The 22,784-nt window shown below is 34.9% G+C and overlaps 1 protein-coding gene across 6 annotated transcripts in view; it reads right to left on the bottom strand.

Annotated features, from left to right (window-relative positions):
• Positions 1-1,703: 1,703 nt before the first annotated feature.
• ARHGAP12 (Rho GTPase activating protein 12) overlaps positions 1,704-22,784 on the bottom strand; it is a 137,124-nt gene continuing 116,043 nt past the window's right edge. For all 6 annotated transcript variants that reach the window (XM_012654897.1, XM_012654899.1, XM_012654901.1 and 3 more), the window contains 10 exons: positions 21,517-21,598; positions 15,285-15,386; positions 12,690-12,788; positions 9,955-10,057; positions 8,471-8,587; positions 6,347-6,445; positions 4,624-4,701; positions 4,384-4,518; positions 4,038-4,140; positions 1,704-3,240 (listed from right to left, as the gene is read on the bottom strand). In XM_012654897.1, coding sequence (XP_012510351.1) covers positions 3,066-3,240; positions 4,038-4,140; positions 4,384-4,518; positions 4,624-4,701; positions 6,347-6,445; positions 8,471-8,587; positions 9,955-10,057; positions 12,690-12,788; positions 15,285-15,386; positions 21,517-21,598 — 1,093 coding nt within the window. In that variant the 3' untranslated portion in view covers positions 1,704-3,065. The remainder of the gene's footprint in view (positions 3,241-4,037; positions 4,141-4,383; positions 4,519-4,623; positions 4,702-6,346; positions 6,446-8,470; positions 8,588-9,954; positions 10,058-12,689; positions 12,789-15,284; positions 15,387-21,516; positions 21,599-22,784) is intronic.

Here is a 22,784-nt window from a genome sequence, read left to right as displayed (position 1 = left end):
ACTATGCCCCACCTCCAAGACTGTAACATGCATGCTAAAGTCCCTATTAAACACCACCTCTAGTCTCATACTAGAGAAGTGCTTTCTACAAAAGGGGATCATTAGAGCTGATGGCTGGAGTTCAGAGAGAATAGGAAACTCCATAAAATCTTATTTGCTACCCATTTTCAATTCTCTATAGTGATGCAGTATTTGAACATTTGACTTTTATTAGACCAGTGAGAGCATGGCGCCTGTTTGACTATTTTTATTTTCTTTACTAAAATGACATGTAGACTCCTCTGTGTATTTTTTTTTAATGCCTAAAGATTTTGAGGAATTAGTGTCATGGGAAACTACATGTTTACTTTAAGTATTTAATTAGAAGCCTCTCCCATGAGCTGGAAAAAATCTCTTGGCACAATTATGGAATAACTATGTTCTCCTCACCGCTAAACTAATATCCAATATTGTGGGCTTACAAAGAAGCATGGGATGAAACCAAAATCGTATAAAGGTCTCCATGTATCCATTATTATTATTGATAAGTTCTTACTTTATGTAACAATGACATACACATTTACATACACGTGTGTATATATGTTATAAACACACATATAGCCCATCTACCCCCAAGCCCAAAATTTGGCTGAATTATTACATTTGTACTTTTCACATAAGAAAAAAAAATTTATAGATTTGTCTCTATCTAAAATGTAACATCACTTTTTCAGAGATATTTCATTCTTTCTCCAGAGTAAAAGGTAAATTTCTCATTGCTATAAAATTTAAATAAGAGTTTTTCTTCTAATTGGAATGTGATAAGGTATTTGAATATACTTTTTCTTTCAATTTCCAAGTACCTTTTTAAATGATGCTATGAAGAAAGGCCTGTTAATGAAATTCCACTGACAATTTATTTTAGCTTTTAATATATTTTCTACTATAAAATCAAGCTGTCAAGACAGGAAAATATTACTAGTTTTGTTATTACAAAAACAAGTGAGAATTTTTAATTCACAAAGGATGAAAACACAAGACATTGATCTCACTATACATACAATATTACGATAAACTAATTAGCTATAGACTAGGAACACATTTAAGACTTCACATACATATATGTACTTTGAAACAAGAAACACAGGACAATTTTAATCTTTGATATGTTCATGACCACCAAAAGAAAGAACATCACTGATTTGAGTATAATTGTTTTCCTAGTGTACAATCACAACATAAGCCAGCCTGAAAGCATTACTGTATTATTAAGGACATCTTTAGGCAAATATAAGCATTCTGATTTGGGCCTTTTTCTCCCCACCCAAAACCACCTGCTTTAGCTATCAAGTAGTTTGGTTGTTATCAATTTAACAAGATCATAACAAAAAACACAATATTTTTACCACAAAATTCAGGAGAGAGGATTTTAAGATAGATCATACAAAAAATACTTGTTCCTAAGGAAGGCAACCTGTAAATTATAAATGCAATCCTAAGAAAAAGAATCTTGGTCACCAATCATTCTCTTTCAAATACTGACGAAGAGACAAAAAGCGTGACTTGTGGGTGGTCTTAGAGGTGTTGGCATGGAAGGGAGGAGAAAAAGTGTGAAATGAGAAATTATATTTGCCACAGGAAACAGTGGATTCAGTTGATTTTTTTAAATGAGGTATAAGAGTATGCCAGTAAATGCAAAAACAAAAACATTAAAAACCAAAATGCACATTTCCAATGGAAAAATCTCTAAACCTCTTATAGTTTTCTTTATTAGACATTTCGTATACAGCAGTTAATCTAGAAAAATACATTTAAAAAAATCTTCAACAGACCATGCTCCCTGTAACAAAACCTTCCAAACCCTGTTTTATTATACAAATCAATCTACATTAGTATGTAAAAAAAAATTCTTAAATTTAGCAATGTTATTTTCCATCCAACATCCATCTAATTTACATATGGGTTTCCACTATTCATACTGGAGAGTTAGAATTCTATGATAAATTTTTTCTAGCGTTTTCTGTACATATTAAATAATCTAAAAAGGTTCCCCTTGTAGTGCATTTACCATTTAGCAAGTCTGTTCAGTATTTTTCCAGTACCATTCTCACTACAGTGATTTACCTGTAAATGTAATTAATATCTAAAAGTGCACACAGTTAACTTTCCCAAATAACGGCCCATTTCTGGAGGAAACCTAATATTCATGGAAAAGATCACCAATATCGTGATTAGAAATGTAGGGTTAGAATGTACTCTGACTATACAACACGATTATATACAGAAGCTAAAGGACATTAAGTCTTTAGCCTGTGTTTACATCAAATAACGTCTGTTTCCACAGGGTCATACCAAAGCTCAGTATGGCACTACATACAATTAGGATTGTTAGCTACAATTCAATATAGCAAGACAGCCCAAAATGCCCTGAACTGACTTATGCTAACTAAAACTCCAGTACCTCACAGTGTTTTAAGTAATGTTAGTGTGCTGCTCAAACAAGCAACTAAGAGACCCAGTAAGGATGCTGTGCAACACAATAACGACAGCAAGCCTTCATAGGGGATTATTTGGGGTTATAGTGAATTTTAGCACTTAGACTGCCCCCGCATGCAGAAACCCTGAAAAAGAAATACACAGGTTTCAAAACAAATATACTTCATTTTGTTTAAAATGCCTAAGAGCATTTTCAAAATAACTGATAGCAAGTATTCTATCAAGTGATGAACCTATAGATGTTGAGAAGAAATTCTACATTATCCAGTTTGAGGGGGGAAAAAAAATGTAGTTTTCTTACCAAATTATCCAGTGTATATGACTGGTTAGAATTGTAAGTTTTGATTTTTACTGAAATTCAGACTATGAAATGCAAACATTCAGGATAGAATGAATTCAAAATTATGCATAGTTCTATCAACTCGCAACAAAGCAGCAAATATGAGGGCCTCTCCCCTTCCCTTCTGTTCCCTCAAAAAAGTGCAAAATCAAAAGTCACTGCTTGGTCCAAAAAATAAAATACATTGTGTATAAAGATTTGAAATCTGATGGAATCCAGCTTCTATTCCGCAGATTTTCTTCAGTAAGAATCAACGTCCGAAGATGGAACTTAATTCCAGAAGAATTAATTCTACGATCTGATTTTGGTACACAGTATGAACTGCTATATTACCAGTCTCTTTCTCTGGCTTTAATAGAGTAGGACCAAAAACAATTGCTATACTCTGATAGGTCATTCGGTTTTTTTCTCCATTTTCTATAACTCTAAAGGGGGAAAAAAAAGTTGTTAAAAGAGAAAATAAAAAACAGGGAAAATTCTTCAAATTGTATTATAAACCTAACAGTTTGCATTTGGAAAAGAGAAATCATGCTCATTTTCCCAAGGTGGCACATAAACTATTTAACCAAGAAGAATTCAGTCCAAATGCCATGTGCAGCTTTATTTTGGATAAACACAGCTAAAAGGTATAATCATACATACTCTAACAAACTTTAAAAGTATAATATTTTGGCTCAGTTTTTAAAATGCAACATAGATTTAAATGAATTACAATTCAGGTAACAATAATTACTAGGTTGATGGAAAAAATTTCATTAGGGCACAGAGATTAAACTTTGAATTTTATGCATTTTATTTTTTTTAAAACCTAACTGGAATCATTTATTTTCATATTCTAATGTTCTTTTTATCAGATGATTAAAATCAGTTATTAAACTAACTATATATAATAGTACCCTAAAGCCACAATGACTTTATTTTAGGGTAATTTAATACACCTCAATAACCAATCTCATCTTCACATTAACTTTAGCAACAACTGTTGAACACCTACCAGTGCTGAGCATTATACAAATGCTTAACATATAACATCTACTTTAATATATTCTTCATACCAAACCTTTTGAGCTATGAGGAACTGATACCAAAAGGAGTTGAGTATCTCCTTCAAGTTACAGACAGAGCAAGCAGCACAGCTGGAATCCCAGTCTCAGTCTGAGTGACCCTGAGGCCATGGGCTGCCACCTCTATGCCACATCTCGTAACTGTGCAGTCCTCTTACCTTTTGAGATGTCTAAAAAGAATCTGCATCGTATCTTGATTTGGCTTTGGCAACTGTCTGATTAGGTCCTTAACAGCGGCAACTCGCTGTCTTGGTTCTTGTTCTGAAAAAAGATAATAACCAGATATTTTGCAGCAAATTCTTGTGAAACTGAAAGCAACGACCTAGTTTGGAAGCTGATATTTGGTAATACACAGTGACACCTGGTGGTCAGGTTTAAAATTTCTAGAGTAAAACAATCCATTGAAAAATCTTGTTTAAAATAAAATCAAACAGAATGTGGTGCCTTGATCTGTGTAAAGGATTTTCAATAGCTACAAAAAACTGAGTGGAATTACATACTTACTAATTGCATTAACAAAATCGTTAAAATGATTAAATGTAAAAAGAGGTTCTGGTAATTCTCGAAAAAACATTTTGAGTGCTCCAGTGATAACGTGAATATCTTCCCATTTACTATCATTCAAGTCCAATTTCTCATCTGAAAAACAGTAGGAATGCGACATTTTAAAAAATTACTTTAAAAGCTGATTCTAAAAGTTATGAGTGACGAATCTGGATACAGTAATAGGGACCATCATCTTACCATGATTGACCGCAAATCGTAGCTTCTGGATCACTGCAAGGTTGCCACTTACTCTGTATATGCCATCAACATCCAGACCTGGGAGACAATAATAATGTTTTTATGTTTAAAGTTCGTTCTTCTGAAGATGTTTCCATGCTTCAGAATTCTTATTCATTAGCATTAGACTAAAATCAAATGGGCAAATATTCTTTTCCTTTAAATGGCTTTTTATAGATGCTTGGCAGGGGACAGGGACAGAGATTTACTTTGAATTCTGTTTAATAAACAGCAGTAATTCTACTCTGTTTATCATGTAAACTGTGGATTTGCTCAAGGAAATCATCTCATTAAACTTGAATTACTAACAATTTAAGATAAACTTCTGCAAACACCTGGGAATAGTTCAAAAAAGCAAAGGAAGCCCGTAGGTAAAAAATCAGCCCACCCATATTCTTGCACACCATTTTATAATGTAAAGGCATGTATTAAGAAAACTTTCTTAAAAGTGTTTTTCAAGACCAGCCTGAGCAAGAGTAAGACCCCACCTCTCTCTAAAAGAAAAAAAAAGTGTTTGGCATATTAAGTGCTTATAATGAATAAACTTAACATAAGCTAACAACTAAACTAATGGTTCTACAGAAAAAATAGATAATTTGATGTCGTTTATTATTTTCTATGTGGCACAGAATCATTTTAAATTCATACAGTTAAGCCTAAAAATTTCAGGTATTCATTAAATGATAATGGTGTACATATTTAACAAAGCACATTGTGCAATGTGCTATTTATTTAACTTCAAATAAAGGCAAGTAGCGTGGTATCTCCATTGTCATGTCAACAAAGAGAGCCAATGAAACAAGAGATTTGTAACTAGAAGAAATTACAAATTAAATTACTTTTTTCTTTTTTTTGAGACTGAGCCTTGCTTGCTCTATCACCCTGGGTAGAGTGTGCAGTGGCGTCATCATAGCTCACTGCAACCTCAAACTCCTGGGCTCAAGCGATCCTACTGCTTCAGCATTCTGAGTAGCTGGGACCAGAGGCATGTACCACACCTAGCTAATTTTTTCTATTTTTAGTAGAGATGGGCCTTGCTCTTGCTCAGGCTGGTCACGAACTGGTGAGCTCAAGTGATCCTCCTGCCTCAGCCTGTGAGAGTGCTAGGATTACAGGTGTGAGCCACCACGCCCAGCCTATGTGTTTTAACTGTACAAAATTTTTGATGATATACAGATATACGTTAACATGATTACAGTCAATGTACTGTTAGCTTATATAAAACTAGTATAAACATTATAGATGTTAAAATTAACCAAAAAAGAAATTAGTTTGTCTTACTTTACAGAAAATGACATCTTGCTTTTACTATAACAAGGAACTTTCTCTTAGTAAGTAGACACAATATCCTCATACACTTTCAAATCATTTCTTAATAAACTCAGTTTTACAATTACTACCATCTTCATTTTAAGCAAATGTCAACTCCAAATGGCTTCAAAGAATACCATACACTTAATTAACCATGAGTACTAAACATTCAATAGATCTCTGCAGAGGTCTTAATTTGAAACAGGTGCAAACATGTAAGATTTTTGCAAACAAAATGCTTTTCTTAACATCTTAAGACTGTAAGGAACTTCTGGTTGCATCACTCAAAATCACAAAAATTCTAGGGATTTTGATGGCAAAACAACGAGCTGGTTTGCTTAATGTAAAAGACAAATCAAAATCATTCTCTTACCGTGTTCTTCAACATGTTCAATACATAACTTCACAAACTTTGGCACTGTGCTATTCTCTCTCTGACACAGACTAGCAAGATTGGATCCAAATACCTGATCTGAAAAAAATTTGTTTTAAAAAATGAACCACTTTGTTAAAATTTAATTCATGAAAAGGCTAAATAAACCATTCAGAGTGCAGCAGAAAACATGCAGAGTGTCCAGGCCTCGTTTACCATGGCCTGTGCCCTGTATGATCTGCCTCGTGCCTACTCTTCAATCCCACTTTAAACAGTTCTCCTTCTTTACTAAACTCCATGAACACCCCAACTCATTCTTGTCTGAGAAGCTTTGTGCTTTCTCCCTTTTACAGAAAGCAATTGTCCCCCAAATTTGGCTCCTTCTCATCACTCCTGGTCTCAACTAAAATGTCACCAACTTATATAACTCCTGTGATTAAGAAAACCCAATTCCATTCTATTTTATCACCATGTTAGATTCTTAGTATTTGTCACTATTTGAAATTATCTTCCTTGCCTCTGCCATGAGCGTAAGTTTCACAAGGGCAGGGACTGTGTAGCTCCTGAACACCAGTCGGTGTTCACACCACCTCTAGCCTCATGCCTAGCACTTAGTAGATATTTTTATAACTATTTAAACAAGCATATGCATGCCCATCATGTGCCAACATTTGATTTCACAAAATATATTTCAAAGGCTCTTCTATTAATCTTTCAACCCAACAGTTTTGAAATTCCACATTAGGGCTAAACATTCAGGAAAATAAACAAAATATTTGGAATGCTGAATAAGGCTGTAAAGTGACAACAGTTTCTATTTCTCAATGAAAAGGCTTGGTGAACAAATTAACAGTAGTTTATATTCATTTATTTTTCAGGCTTTTTTTTTAATTAAAAAATGGCTCTAAACTCATGCAAACTTGTATGCTTTATTCAGGAGTACCTGCTTATCCATAACTCTTAAGGTTGCTAATTTCAATCACTTAATTAGCTGAACTCTTCCCAGAAGTCTTAAGTATCTTTTTTTTTTTTTTGAGACAGAGTCTCACTGTGTTGCCCCGGCTAGAGTGCCGTGGTGTCAGCCTAGCTCATAGCAACCTCAAATTCCTGGGCTCAAGCAATCCTCCTGCCACAGCCTCCCGAGTAGCTGGGACTACAGGCATGCGCCACCATGCCCGGCTAATTTTTTCTCTATATATTTAGTTGTCCAGATAATTTCTTTCTATTTTTTTAGTAGAGACGGGGTCTCGCTCTTGCTCAGGCTGGTCTCAAACTCCTCTGAGCTCAAACAATCCACCCGCCTCAGCCTCCCAGAGTGCTAGGATTACAGGCGTGAGCCACAGAAGCCGGCCTTAAGTATCTTTTTAATGAAACTTAGTTGTGGATTTTAACTTAGATGCTTTGCAAACAGATGTTCTGGTGATGGTCCCATAATCAGAGACATAATATATACATATTATATTACTTTTACCTTTATTTGTGAATAAATATCATCGTTTGGAATCACGTATTGGAAGATTTTACCTTTGAAATTAAATATGCTTTTAAGAACTAAAAGCATATACAAGTATAAATGATTTTAAAGAATATTTTCCTATTAAGAAAAAATCTTGCTAGTATATTATGGTGCTTATAAATGAAATAACAAATGTATAAACTAATTAGGAAAAAAACACCTTATACTAATTAATAACTACCTTAAATGAGAGCCAAAGGCAAACAATCAAGAATTATTCATTCATTTTTTTTCTATTACTTTGTTAGCGATAGTTCATTCAAAATTTCTAATTTCTTCTGATCTTTGCATCTTGAAACTAAAACTCTTGTCACAAATTCTAAAACTCTGCCACCCATCATATCCATGTAGCTCCTCTAATATAAGGTTTCTAAAAATTTAGTTTGTTGTGTCTGTTCAATGCTTTAGTTAAAATAAACTTTACATGTGCATTAAAAAATCAATTTTAATTACTTACATGTCTTTTAATCAGTATACTTGAAAACTTTATCAATAAAGAATGAGAGAACATTTTTACTCTTTGAAAATTTTCTGCTATTTAATTTGAAACGTCTTATTTCTGATTTTGGCAAACATTCATTATTATAAACATTACTTCTTCTACTAACCTTTAATATAACCTTTTTCACGAACAGCTTGCAAAGTGGGGCGTCGTGTAAGAAACTTCTTTAAGTTTTTCTTGGTTTTTTTCTGTTCCGAAGAATCTATGCTAGATACTTTCATTGCTTAAGACAAACAGATATTAAGCATTTCATAAAACAAAAATTTTTTGATAAAAGTTTTTCCACCTAGCATGCAAAACATATTAACTTCATGTCAAAATTACAGTACAAATTCAGTTATTTTTAACTGTAATATGGTTTAACATGAAGAATCACACTAACACAGACCTAATTTAAAAGTTATTATATAAACCAAACATTTCATTTTTATCACTAAAAATAGACTGCAACTGTACCTTCTTTGGTATATGGGCCAAGATATGGCTAAGTTATATAAACACATTCATTATTTCATAAATACTATTTATCTTTATTGACTGTTAGTTTTAGAAGGTAAAATGACTACCAAAAAATAAAAATCCATCAAACACAAAGCAAATAAAAAAATTTCTACCCTTAATGAACTAGGAGTCTGGAGATACATACGTATAGAGAGATATATAGCCACCGTAACTATTGGTACTTTAAGCTAAGTCTCATCATAATTGTTTGTACTCTGAGCTAAGATTGGGATCATCTGGAAAATGTTCTACATTGCCTTTAGTCCTTTCTTTTTTGACTACAATATCAAAAATTCAAAAGATATACTGAAAATAACTGTATTTGGGGAAAGCTGATAACACAAAGAATGTATTAATAAAGAATAATCAAATATTTATGTGTTGACATTGCTACATGGTAACAGTGTCAGTAACAGGCCTAAACTTCATTGGAAAGTAGGAGAACAAAACCAGAACTGATCAGTTAATTTGAGGGCTGAAGAGTTCTCAGTTAAACGTGGATTTGTTAAAACAGGTGGAACAAAGTGCAGAGTCACAGCTAATGGTCTATTTAAACAATGTAACTCACAAGGGGCCGACATTAGAAAATGCTTTTTTGAAAACTCCTGGCGCTCGCTCTGCTCCTTTCTGTACATACGATCTGGAGCTGTGAACACAGGAGTCTATGCACACGCACAGACACATCCTAGTCCACAGACGGCTGCCTCACGTCCAGCGGGAAATTATGGTAAATATCCCATGACTTTTGACTTCCTAATATTTACCATTCTGTGTAGAATCTTTAACAGTAACTATATATTTTTAAATCAAAAAAGTTCAGCTTCCTAGAGGCCTCAAGGGCACTACATTTTTTCTCCTGAAGCATCACAATATCTTAAAATTAGTATGATGCCACAGGGGTGCATCCCAGGAGGCTGAATAATGAGGTGACAAGAAGAAAGAGTACTGATACACTGAGATTGCAGTTAGTTAATCATATAACTTTTTTGTAACATTGCAGATTACACTCAGCTTTTATATATTTATTTTAAATCTCTGAAAAGCTAAGAGAACAAGCTCACTCAAACCATTAGCAAAAAAAGAACTTACAACGAAGCTTTTTAGGCTCCTTCTGGTCCTTTTCTTTATCATGCTTTTCTATTCCTGGTGAATCTGGTATCTCCTCTTCAGCTGCTTCATCGGTTTCTACTGCCTAGTGGTTAGACATTTCCCAAACACATTACTCCTAATATTACTTTAGATGGAACAGGATTAATTCTCACAATGACTGGTAACTGACTTTTGTGAATGATTTCAAGAAACTAATTTGCAAACTGTATGTATGATTCAGACATTTGATAAATCTTTTAAAATATCTTTTCCCCCCAGATAGCATTATATTTAATTTCCAAAAAAAACAAATTATCGCTGAAAATTCACAGGATAATGAATTTACACTGATGATAGGGCAATCTTGCCTCATTTTAATCAACTGCATATTTGCGACGCTAGTAACAGTTAAAAGGTCCGGCTATAATCAATGGTGATAAAACAGGATACAGTTACATTCTGTGATAGCAGTGTAAGACTCCTACTCATGGACGTGACAACGGTATATACTATAACAACAGCATAAGACTTACACGCCAGACTCATGGGTGTTAGGAATTGAAAGAAATCCCAGAGCTCATCTATAGCCTAACCAAGGTCCCTTTTACAGGTTAAAAAACTGAAGTGAGTTCTCAAAGATAAAAACTTTGTTTTGTTTTACACATTGAGTCTTTACTCCACCTGGAATTTATTTTTGTATATGATGTTAAGAAGGGTTCCAGTTTCTCCTTGGATTTCCAGCTACACAAGAGCACCATTTACTGAAAAGCTCATTCTTCCTCTACTGTGCTATATCTGGTATCAATTATCCATAGGTATTTGGGTCTGTTTCTTGGTTTTTTACTCTGTCACACAAGCCTGTATGTCTATCCTTAGATGGATACCACACTGTATTAATTAATATAGCTTTATAAAGTCTTGACATATGATAGAGGAAGTCCTTTCACTTTCTTCTTCAAAAGGTCTTAGGTATCCTTAGCCCTTTGCATTTCTATATGAATTTCAGAGTAAGTCTGTCAATTCCCACCAGAAAAACTACTGGGATTTTAAATGAGATTCAAAAATCTCAAATCTATGAATTTATAAATCATTTGGAAGAAATTTATATCTTACATTATTGAATCTATTAATTCATTATACTTCTCATTTAACCAGGTTTTCTTCAATGTCTCTCAATAAAGTTCTGTAATTTTCCCTGCAGAGGTCTTCACATCTGCTACATTTAGTCCTCAGTATCTTCTGACACGTTGGAAACAGTATATATTTTAAAATTTCACAGCCATTAATAGGATCCTGTCTCTTCACTTGGCTTATTCCCTGATCCTGTGGACCTCAATTAAAAACCCGAACAAAACAAAAGACCACTTTCTTTGCAAGGCCCTCCCTGACCACTACAGCAGGTTAGCCGCTATGTCATCTGAGTCTCTACAGCCTGTTGTTCACTCGCAGTGCCGTAACACTCATCACACTTCATTATGCTGACTGTTCAGTTATCTGTCTCCAGTGATCTCCTGTCTGTGACTATGACCTCCACACAGAGAGGTGCAGCATCTGGCCGCGAGCTGCTATGTCCCCAGTGCGGCCGGCACTCACATACCAGTAGCTGCTGAACAAACGCACGCGTGCTTGCTTTCAAGACGGCGAGCAGATTACTGTGACTAGAGCTGAAAGCCCATAGTGGGTAGAGTACAAGGTACATCTGAGAAAACAGACTGGGCTTTGGTTCTTGAATTTTAATGGGAGTCACAGAAGGTTTCTAAGCAGTAGAAGATTATAAAATTGACATCAGGAAGTTTCATATAGCAATGGCATTAAGAATGAATTGGTAGGAGATGAGATTAAATAAGGAAAACTGTTTAGGAAGTTACTCTTATTTTGATATAAAGATATAAAGGGCTGTGCATAGTTTCAGGAATAAATGGAAAAGAAGGAACAGAATTCAGAAATATCACACAATATCACAAACCGCAAAGGAGGAATTTATATATAGCCTCACAACTAATTTGCTAGAAGACATGAAGTTCCCTTTTGCTTCTCATAAGCATTATCTCTCATTGCCATCACTGACGTAACATGATCCTCACTGTGGAGCCTCATCCCCATGTGGTGAGAGGACAAATACAGAGTATAAAGAAGCCAAGCCCCTAGCTGCTGACTGTTGTTCTTGCTAACACAGCTGCAGAATATAAATTTGGGATCCTTTTCAGTGGTTGTTATATAAATAAGAAATTTACCAGAGACACTGGCACTGAATACCTTTGGGACAGGGCTTAGGGTGGGAGTGGAGGGGTGGGAGAAAAACAAGAGAAGTGTCGCTAGAAAAGTGCTAACAAAGGGACGACAGCTTCACTCATTCCACAGTTTTGCACGGGGCCTCTTCCGCCAAACATACTATTTCCAACGCATTCAGTCACCGAATAAATACTATGTACTAGGCACTGTTGCCCCTTCATTTTGAAGTCTTTCTTTCTGCCTCATGCCTGATGTGAACATTATTTCAATCCACTGGCGGCAAACATTATATAACTGAGAATATAAAAACCATTCGCCAGACCCTGGGGATTTCTAAATTGACCACCGTCTTTCCCATCTCTGTTAAAACATATATATATATATATATATATAAAGTGTCTTCTCACATATAAACTAGAATCTGGATATGCAAAAAGTAATTAGAAAACCAAAACCAAACAAACAGCTCTGATGTAAAAATTTTACCTAAGTCAAATACATACCTGATTACTGATAGTACTACTAAGAACTTTAAACCAATCGTTAATAACAGTGTCATTGTCGGACTGAATTAGCAGTTCTGTTCCTTGACGAGTTTTCAGCTTTAGAGAAAAGGGGGGAGAAAAAGAGTATAGTTTGTGCTTGCAACAAAATAAATGAATACATTTAATTCAGAGTTTATAAAACCACCAGTAGAGTAGGTGCTGCATATGATAAGAGATGAAAGGCTAAAGTACTACACAGCTATGGAAAACCTTTATTTTCGTATAAAATAATACTAGTTATTTTATAAAACATGAAGTTGTTTCTCGTAACAAATTCTCAATAAAAATGTAATAATTTAAGATCCCAAATTCCATCATACAAATGCCATGAAACTTGCTGAAACTAGTATAGTTTATCATTTAAAAATCAGTTCAAGTAACAAAGCTGCACATTTGAAATTAGAATTGAAACAATGCATTTGTAAAGAAATAAAATCTGTATTTTTACATAGCCCAAGAAATTTGTTTCTGTTGTCTCTGGTTAAAAAATAAATATAGAAAAAAGAGTACATAAAGGGGGGTTAGACTTTCAATATTTCCTACTTGGTAGGTAAATACAATGGATTAGTATGAAGACAGACATTTGTCTGTCACATCCTGTCAGGCAGAAGTATTACTAAATTAAGCATCAAATCATGAATTGAAAAATATTACGTATTATTCTATATGAAAGGAATAACTAAGGTACAATATCTTTGGTTCAAGTTTCTTACACTTGTTTTTTAGGAAGAATTTTGAGGCAGTTGTGCAAAGCATTTCTCCCATTTTCTGATAACTGATTTTTTTTCCCTAGAGGAACATATGGCAATGTTTCCCAAACAACACTGAGAGACATATTCCTCTAACATAGTTCCCCAAACAAAGTTTTAAAAAGGTATTCCTCAAAAAATAAATTTAAGAAAAGTAATATGACATTAATTTGGAAAATACTGGATTGAAGAAAATGTAACGAGACTCTCTCCTTCAAGACTTCTCAGGCTTTTGATATTCTAGGGTACACTGCAATTTTCTAAGACAGGAATAAAATACATACTGCTCCCCAAATTTATTTGACCATGGAACCCTTTTTATTCTGAACCACCTATTGAAACTGCCAGGCTAATTCAGGAAACAGTGACTTCCTTTCATGATCTTTCTAGAGTTGGTCAAGCCAGTCAACCAATACTGAACGTTCACTGTACATGAGATACTCTCCTCTGTTAGAGGTTCTTATTGAAAGGAAAAACAACAAACACTGTAATCCTCTGGTGGGGAGAATCATTTACAAATGGTGATAACCCAGGCACACTGAAATAAATCCTGTTTACAAAGTATAAATAAAGAAGTAGCATCATTGCTATGGGGATGTTTGCCATGAGTCTTGGAACAGTAACATTTGGCAGGCACAGGTCAGTACTCAAGGCAGAAGGATAAAGAGTAAAACTCAGACAAGCAGGAAAACCTGGGCTCTGCCTGGAGAACAGCAGTTAAGCCAGACAGCCTTGCGCTGAGACAACAAGGCAGGAGAGAGCTGAGACGTGAGGCTGTAGCGTGAGGTTGGGATCTGGAAGCCTGTTTACAAACACACACCAAAAATTCCCCGGATCTCTGTTACACACACCCCTCTGCAATGGGACTTTGTTGCTCCCCTATCTATGGGTGGACTCTTTCCCCGCAACCCTGAATACCTGGCTAGACTCTGAACTGTGTTAACCAACAGAATGCACTGAAAGTAACGTGTGACTTCCAAGTCCAGGCCCTGAGAAGCCCTGCAGCTTCCACTTTCACCCTCTCGGAATCCTGACCCTGCTGTGAAGAAGCCTGAGGTAGCCTCGTTGAGAGTGAGAGAGCTTGCGAAGGAGGAGGCCGAGCCAACAACTGGCACCAACACGAGACACGTGAATGAGGTCCTCTTAGATCACCCAGCTCTAATCCAGCCACTGGACCACGGAGGCCTCATGAATGGTCCCAAGCGAGATCAGAAGAAGGCTCACCCAGCTCAGCCCAGGCCAAACGGAGCAAACAAAATGGCTCTTTTGTTAAGGCACTAAGTTTTGAGGTAGTCTGTTATACAGCAATAAATAACTGATACAGGATCATACGTTACTGTGGAGGGGTTTAAAGGACAAAATGAAAAAGTTTTAACTTTTTTTAAAAAGACTTAATTTTTTTTAGACCAGTTTTAGGTTCCAGCAAAACTGAGGAGGTACAGAGATATCCATATGATCCCTGCCTCATACATGCATAGCCTCCCCCATTATCAATACTCCCTGAATTTGTATTTTAATATTAGATTTGGTAAGCAAAGGGAACCACGTCCTTTTTATTGCTGCTAGGAAAAGGCAAGATCTGTGAAGCAAAGGCTTGTAATATATAGTCTGAGTTCCAGTAATTTATGCAAACATAGCTGGTTTTATACAGCAGCTTTTTTTTCTTAAATTATGATACAATCTGACTTAGTCACCAACTTGCCTTAACTAGTCACAATGAAAAACTATTGCCCAAAATAACTCAAAAACAGAAATACAATTACCACAGTTAAGTATGTGAACTATATTAGGAAAAAATTATTACCTCAAGTACATTCTTTTTGCTGGATTTCTCCTTCGAAGCCATCTCAATTGTCGCCCCCTTGAGGTCCACCGTGAACTCTGGTTTGGACTGATTACTCCCAAACTTCATTTTGGAAAAAGGGAAAAACCTTTATGTGATATTCATGTATACATGTTTGTTCACAGAGAATTAAGACCAATCTTATATTATCAACGATAAATCAAATAGGAGATTATCTTAAACTCCTCTTTCTCTATTGTAAAATAACAATTTCTACTTTAAAATTGAAAAATGTCTAGAAGATATGAATACACAGTTCATAGAAAAGAGAATAAAATGGCTCAACTTCCATCATAATATATATAAAAGCTTTTTTCACCCATCAGAATGGAGGCAAAAAAAAAAATTCAAAATCATGTTGGTGAGGCTATAGATTAATAGGCCCTCATGCAAGTGGGATGTAAATTGGAACAACTCCTAGAAAGGGAAAATTGTAATATTGTATTTGTAAATTTACAAACATATGTATACATTGGCTTATCAGTTCCATTTCTTAGAATTTATCCTAGACTGCATATGACTATGTAAAATGACACGTTCAAAAAAGCAAGGCAATATCCTTATATATGTATATAAAACATCAGGTAGATACCAAGTTCACTTTCCATCTAACTAATAAACTCTCTAAATCTGATTTTGTGCTTTCAGAAGTTATTTCCTTATTGACTAGTTATGTTGTCAACAACTAACGATGACTTGTGAAAACAGAAAACTCTAAGCCCCACGTTCTTTTATTCAGCCTTTGTTAGAAATTATACCTAGAGTCAGATGCCACAAAGCCTCAGCCACCTAAAGAGGAACTATAGAAAGAATGGGAAGACAACTGACACGCGGGACTGAGAAGGAAAGAGCTAGCTGTTATAGTTTGTTAACTAGATGAGGAAAAGATTAGCAAATAGTAGAAAACTTACGTTCAATATATACTTATTCTGTATCTTGCCATCATTAACTTAAATTTGTTCAGTCTGTTAACTAAGGACATAAAATACCATTCCTACGGCATTAAAAAGTTAGGAGGTTTTAAATCTAAGGGCTGCTAAATTGTAATCTAAAGATTATGAAGATTTGTTATAAATATTTCCTACATTTGATATAGGAAATTTTGTTTGCTAAAATATTTTCAAGTCAAATTAGTCTTGTCATTAGAAGCGGATCTCACCCACCAAGCTTGTGACGACTTACTATTTGCAACATCAGAAACTCTGCTCAGCAGCTTCACATTTAAGAAAGAGTTTGCCTTAACCTGTTCCCTTTTAGGTCATCTTTTAAGCTAGCAGTGTGAACTTAAATAATGTACTTGTTATAACAAAACCAAACAAAACTTAGGAGTTACATGGAATTTATTAGTGAAATCAAAGCAAAATTTGGGATATTATATGGAATTTATTAGTAGAATCATAATAAAAATGACAATAAAAATTTTAACTGTATTCTACAAAGTCTTTGCCTTCTTAAGTACCTTTTGTCATTCAAAAGGCAAATTAACCATTAAGCTACACGATGTGCATAGATAACTTCCTGAGCAGAAATGGTATATCTCAAAAGTTATAAAACCTGAACGTACATTTAACAAAATGACAAAAATCAATTATTTAATTTGTTGTCATTATATGTTGTGTATATGGTTACCTATAAGCAGAGATAACCAACTAAATAAGATATAGCAACTCAATATAAATACAATGATATGATATGTAATGCTAAAAAAAAATGCAATCAATATAGGTGGCAACATTTTTTTATTATTTTCCAAAATCTAGCCCCACTTTACTATAATCACCTCCCCACCAATGTATTCATGGCAAAGAAAACAAATTATTGTGGCAAGGGACATGCAACAAGAACACATACAGTGACAGCTGAAACAGGATCAGACTTTACATGTGCAACAGCAGGCCGACGACGGATAGAGTTTTTCCAAGAAGAAAGCAGCGAAAGCAAGAGCCCAGAGACTGAGCCCTGTTGGCAGAAGGACTTGATGGAAAAGGGAAGAAAATGATGATGTCATAACAATGCATAATGGCAAAATGACACATACGAGAAAAGCACAATGGAACCAGACAGGACAAAAATATAATTCTACACACAGACACACAACACAAGCAAGGCTAAACTTACAAACACTTTTGCAAAGGCCCTAGAATTTAATTCAGAATACTTTCTGACTCTGTTATTACATAAACTCGTATTTTAGTTTTAAGATGAATGCTTTATAGAATTTATCTTAAACAGACTAGTTTTAGCCTATATTCCCAAGACTTGTAATTGAGAGGAGTCACATCTGGCTCTCAGCCATCCTGCTCAGAAATCCCTGGGCTTCCTCCTGGGCAATGGTCATCTGGTATCACTTTCCAAGTTATCACTTAGGAGTAGACTTACCATCTAGCTTGCCTTACCCATCCTCTAGGACAGAGGCAATTTTGTCCTCCAGGGGACATCTGGCAGTGTCTGAGACATTTTTAGTTGTCACAACTACAGGTGGGGTGTCAACCACCTGCTAAAAACCCTACCATGCATAGGATAGCCCCTATGACAAATAATTATCTGGCCCCAAAAAGTAACTATTTTTTGAAATTTGAAAGCATGTAGAAATGAATGTTTGAATAACTACCAGTATTTGTCAGGTGATTTTTAAAATACTCAAGGAATATGATGAATGAAAACTGAGAGCGAGCACAACCTATCACGTCACGTTGTAACTGTCCCCTTGCCAAGTCTTCCCCACCACAACGTAAGCCTTAAAGACAGGGACCATGCCATTTATTTCTAACCCCCAAGCTTAACACAATGCCCAGAACACAGCAGGCTTTTATATCTGTTGAACAAACAAGTATACATACATACATCTCTGAGGTGAAACGAGGTGTGAAAAAACAACTGTAAGTTTATGTTACTGATAAAACAATTCAGCGGATAACTAGTATTTTCTAGAAAAAACTAGAAGGTATCTATCCCAAAGGAGAAGGAAAGGCTCACTAGACTTTTGATGATATAGCATTTATGTAAAATTTATCTTATAAAATAGAACAATTGCATGCATGTGTGCATTTCAAAATGAAAATATCCATTCTCTGCAAAAAATAAATAAATGCAAGCATGAATAATTAAAAAAATATAGAACTTCAAATATTGTGGGTGATTTGTGATTTTCCTCAACATTCCGTAAAATGAGCATATGCCCTGGAATGACTGTAGGATTTGAACCTACTATTTCTTAAGTAGATCTCTTAGGTTTTTGCACTAAGTGTGAATCTAATTTTTAAAGAACTATGTATACTTTTCCTATAATGTGGCCCCTAACGTAAACCATCCAAATTCAACTGAAGGAAAAGCTATCCCTTCCAACACCAAAGGAAAAAATTCGCTCTGTTAGAGATCAGCTTCAATATAGCATCTTCCTAAGAAACAATCAGGAGCAGTTTTCATTATAAGTGATTTTCAGTTATGTGGCTTGTATTTTAGCCTTAGAAACTCATCCTCAGTTAATACATAATTCCACAGTATAAACAGGATACATTTTACCTAGAATAGATCTAGTTGGTGACTGAGCAGAGAAACAAAGCTAGAATTCTTCCAAATCCTTGTGAACAAACTGAATTCCAGAGTTAACCAGCATCTTGTGTATTTCACCAAATTTTGATATTTATGAATAATGTCTATGCCAAAATACATTATACATACTTTTTATTTAAAGTACACACTCACTTTTTATTTAAATAATCTTACTTGCTTTTACTTGGGACACTTAAATTAGTTTTCACTCCCTTAAAATGTAGGAAGGGAAAAAGCAAGGCAGTCTGAGGCTTTAAAATTATATAACCAAGCATTTTACCATACCCTAAATCTGGTTAATCTTTTCCTTTTTTTTTTTTTTTTGAGACAAAGTCTTGCTCTGTCACCCAGGCTGGAGTGCAGTGGGGTGATCATAGCTCACTGCAGCCTCAGACTCCTGGGAGCATGAAATCCGCCTGCCTCAGCCTGCCAAGTAGCTGGGACTACAGGGCTGTGCCACCACACCCAGCCAATTTTTTTCACTTTGTTTTTGGAGACAAGATCTCACTAGGCTGTTCTTGAACTCCTGGCTTCAGGCGAACCTCCCGCCTCAGCCTCCCAAAGTGCTGGGATTACACACATGAGCCATCACGCCCAGCCTGTTTAGTTTTTACTGAGATTATAAACACACTGTGGCTGTGTTTTATTAATTATGCCTACCTAATTATTATTAATAATATAATATAATCATTGTCATTTAAAGGCAAAAACTCAAATAGTGAATCCCTAAAATAAAAAAATTCATTAACAATTCAACAATTTCACAATTGGCTTACTCAGTGAATTTTAAACTATGTTTCCTCTGTTGCCAGATGGGAACACAGTAATACAATTGTAGCTGATAGAAATAACACACATCCTTTGCCAGTATTAGTTTCAATCATGAGTTCCAAATTATGAAAGATCTTCTAGAGAGAAAACTGTAAATAAAATGCAACCATCCTATACTAATGATTATGTGCTGGGGGTATTCGTTTACCATCTTTAAATGTAAAAGGCAGTTAGTTCTTATTTTCTTTAAGGTACATACACACCTGCCCGTCTACACGGCGCCTTGCTTACCCCACCGTTGTGTCTATTTATTTTATCTGTACATCCCATAACCTTCAGTCTATAAGTACCAGTAATTATCACATAAGTGGCCATTATTCAGCTTTCTTCAGATACTTTTTTTATTACTTATTAATCTCTAATTGCTTCTCCATCCCTTTTGTTTTATTTTCTTCACTCAATTTCAAATAAAAGTTGAGCCATAAGTAGGAAGGAAGAAGTAATGACACAGTCTTCTAGAAATGCATGAACGCAAACAAAAAAGCATCACATGCTTTATCTCAGGGGGAAAAGAAGAAAGACATAATTATCAATCTACTTTAAGTCAAACCAAAATTTCAACCTTTTAATATGAAAGCATATCACAGGTTATTTCCACTGCACTGGCTGAAGAGGGGGCAAATTAAAGGATTAGTAAAGCAAAACAGAAGAAATGTTCTAGAATGTTCAGGTTCATTCTCAATTCATCGGGATTTTTAGGCTGGCATATCTGAGTAGCTAAGGAATAACATGTTCTGTGGCACTCATGGTTCAGAGCAATGTCACATGGCTGCATTATAAAGGTAGATGACTAAAATTTGCTTAAATTTTATAAATGGATTTCTCTTTCATCAAACATAAGATCCACAGGTTCTGTGTTAATTTTAAAGAAACTCAGTAATTACAAGAAAATATTAGTTAAGGTAGAATACGAAGTAGACCAAATACATTTAGAATAATTTCACTTTAAATTTTATTTGAGCATTAACACTTCAAACTACAAAAAATTTTTACAAATATCCAGAGTATGGACTCTGAAGCCAAAATGCCAAAGTTCTAAACTCAGATCTACCACTTAAGTAGTGCAAGACCCTGAGCAAGTCACTTAACTGTTTTATACCTCATTCTCTCATCTATGACGGGAAGGGGAGAAGAGCAGAGCTATCCCAGAGCTAAGGGGATAATACATACATAATCCTCTGCACTTAGAACAGTATCTGATACATGCGAAACATTCAAATATGTTAGCTATTGCATGTCACAAATTATAATTTTAGTATTCGTATTACAAACTGAGGAGCAGTGACAGTAAGCACTCAAATATTCAAAAACTTTCACAATCCCACAAGCAATGACGACATTTCTTTTTCTTCTAAAAGCTGGCTGACATAATACATAGACATCAACACATGAGTCACACTGACTAGTATCTAAGAGTCGGATCACAATTCAAGGTGGGGCTTGCCACATTACTGCTTATTTTCTAACTAAATATCTGAAATAGCAGAGTCACAAACACAGAAAAGCTTTAACATCCTGAAAATGAATCAAGAAATGTATTTGTTCTATAATGCCCAAGTAATAAGTCCACCTTTCAGTTCAGTGGATAAAACAGAATCTGTTGATTTTAATAATACAAATAACTAGACTTTTAATTAGTCCTCTTTTTCTTTTATGAGTCAAAATGCATCTTTAAGAAAATTTTATTTATTTTTATTTGCACATGATAGCTGTAACTAGAAGCACTTTGAAAATTACTTCCTGAAATTCAAGAACAATGCCATCCACATAATTTAAATGTATAAATCCTCCAAAGAGAAGAAATACTTACCCAACTTGTGCTACTTCCTTGAGTTTTGGTAAAAAGTAAAGATGAACCCTGCAACACTGCCCAAGAAGATAACCAGTTCTTTCTGTAATTATAAAGATGTCTGATTAAAGCTCTATTATTCAGTTCTTCCAACCAAATTTTAAAAATTAGCTGTTATCAATGTTATCTACAATTTAAAGTCATTATTAACATTCTAATTGTTTTTATTGGGGGATATGCTACTAATGGAATTTATATTTTATGGTTCCAGCCTGATCATGAAGGCCCCCAAAACAAATGGAGTTAATCAGAGACATGTTATCAGAATTATGAATGATATACCTTATAATGTTCACATGGAACTAATCGAGCACATGTGATCAAGCACACTAATGTATTTTAAAGTCACACAAATGGAACACTGTATGTGGCAAGAATTTTTATTACAATTAAAAATTAGACAAACATGCTTACCTCACTCACTTAATTCTTTATAGATACAGACTCTCTTATATTTCTTGGTTATCTCCCTTCCCCTAACAGGGCTGCACTAGACAGGCAGTAGATACTAGGTACATTATAAGTATACAATAAATTATATTCTGATTGACCACTGAGGTTACTAAGATGAGGTTTTAAAAAGAACTTCCTAAATTACAAAAGCAACACATACACAGTACATAAAAACTCTTGAATACAGAAACATGTAAAGGAAAAGGACTCCCATTTCTTTTCCTTCAATCCACACTCCAGAGGTAACCAATGTTAAGAGTTTGGTGTGATATGAAGCTTTTAAAGAAACTGTCCACTTATCTACTGTCCCATCTCTAGATACATAGCACATCAAACATGCCAGTATCAATGTTCCTATTAGAAACTTCGAAGCTGATTAATGTTATACCTTGGCCAGATTCCACTCAACTTCTCCCTTATCTTTATTTTTGTATGGATTTTATTTCAAAATATTATGAGGACACAAATGTTTTGGCTACATGAATTGCTTTTGAGCAGTTCAAGTCAAAGTCGTAAGTGTGCCTATCACCAAATCAAGTGTATTGTACCTGTTAGTGTGATTTTACCCATCCCCTCCTCCCCCCTCCCACCTGCTTGATTTCTGTTGAGTTTTACTTCCATATGTGCACATGAGTATTGATTGATTAGTCCCCAATTAACAGTGAGTACATGTGGTGTTTGTATTTTTTTTCATTCTTGCGATGCTTTACTTAGGAGAATGGTTCCATCCAGGTTGTTACAAAAGGTTTTAGAGTTCGCTTTTTTTTTTTTTTTTT

Source organism: Propithecus coquereli, unplaced genomic scaffold, assembly GCF_000956105.1.
Source record: "Propithecus coquereli isolate 6110/MARCELLA unplaced genomic scaffold, Pcoq_1.0 Scaffold45, whole genome shotgun sequence".
NCBI classification, from domain to species: Eukaryota; Metazoa; Chordata; class Mammalia; order Primates; family Indriidae; genus Propithecus; species Propithecus coquereli.
The sequence above is the reverse complement of the archived record's forward strand: the minus strand, read 5'-3'. Positions and strand labels throughout refer to the sequence as shown.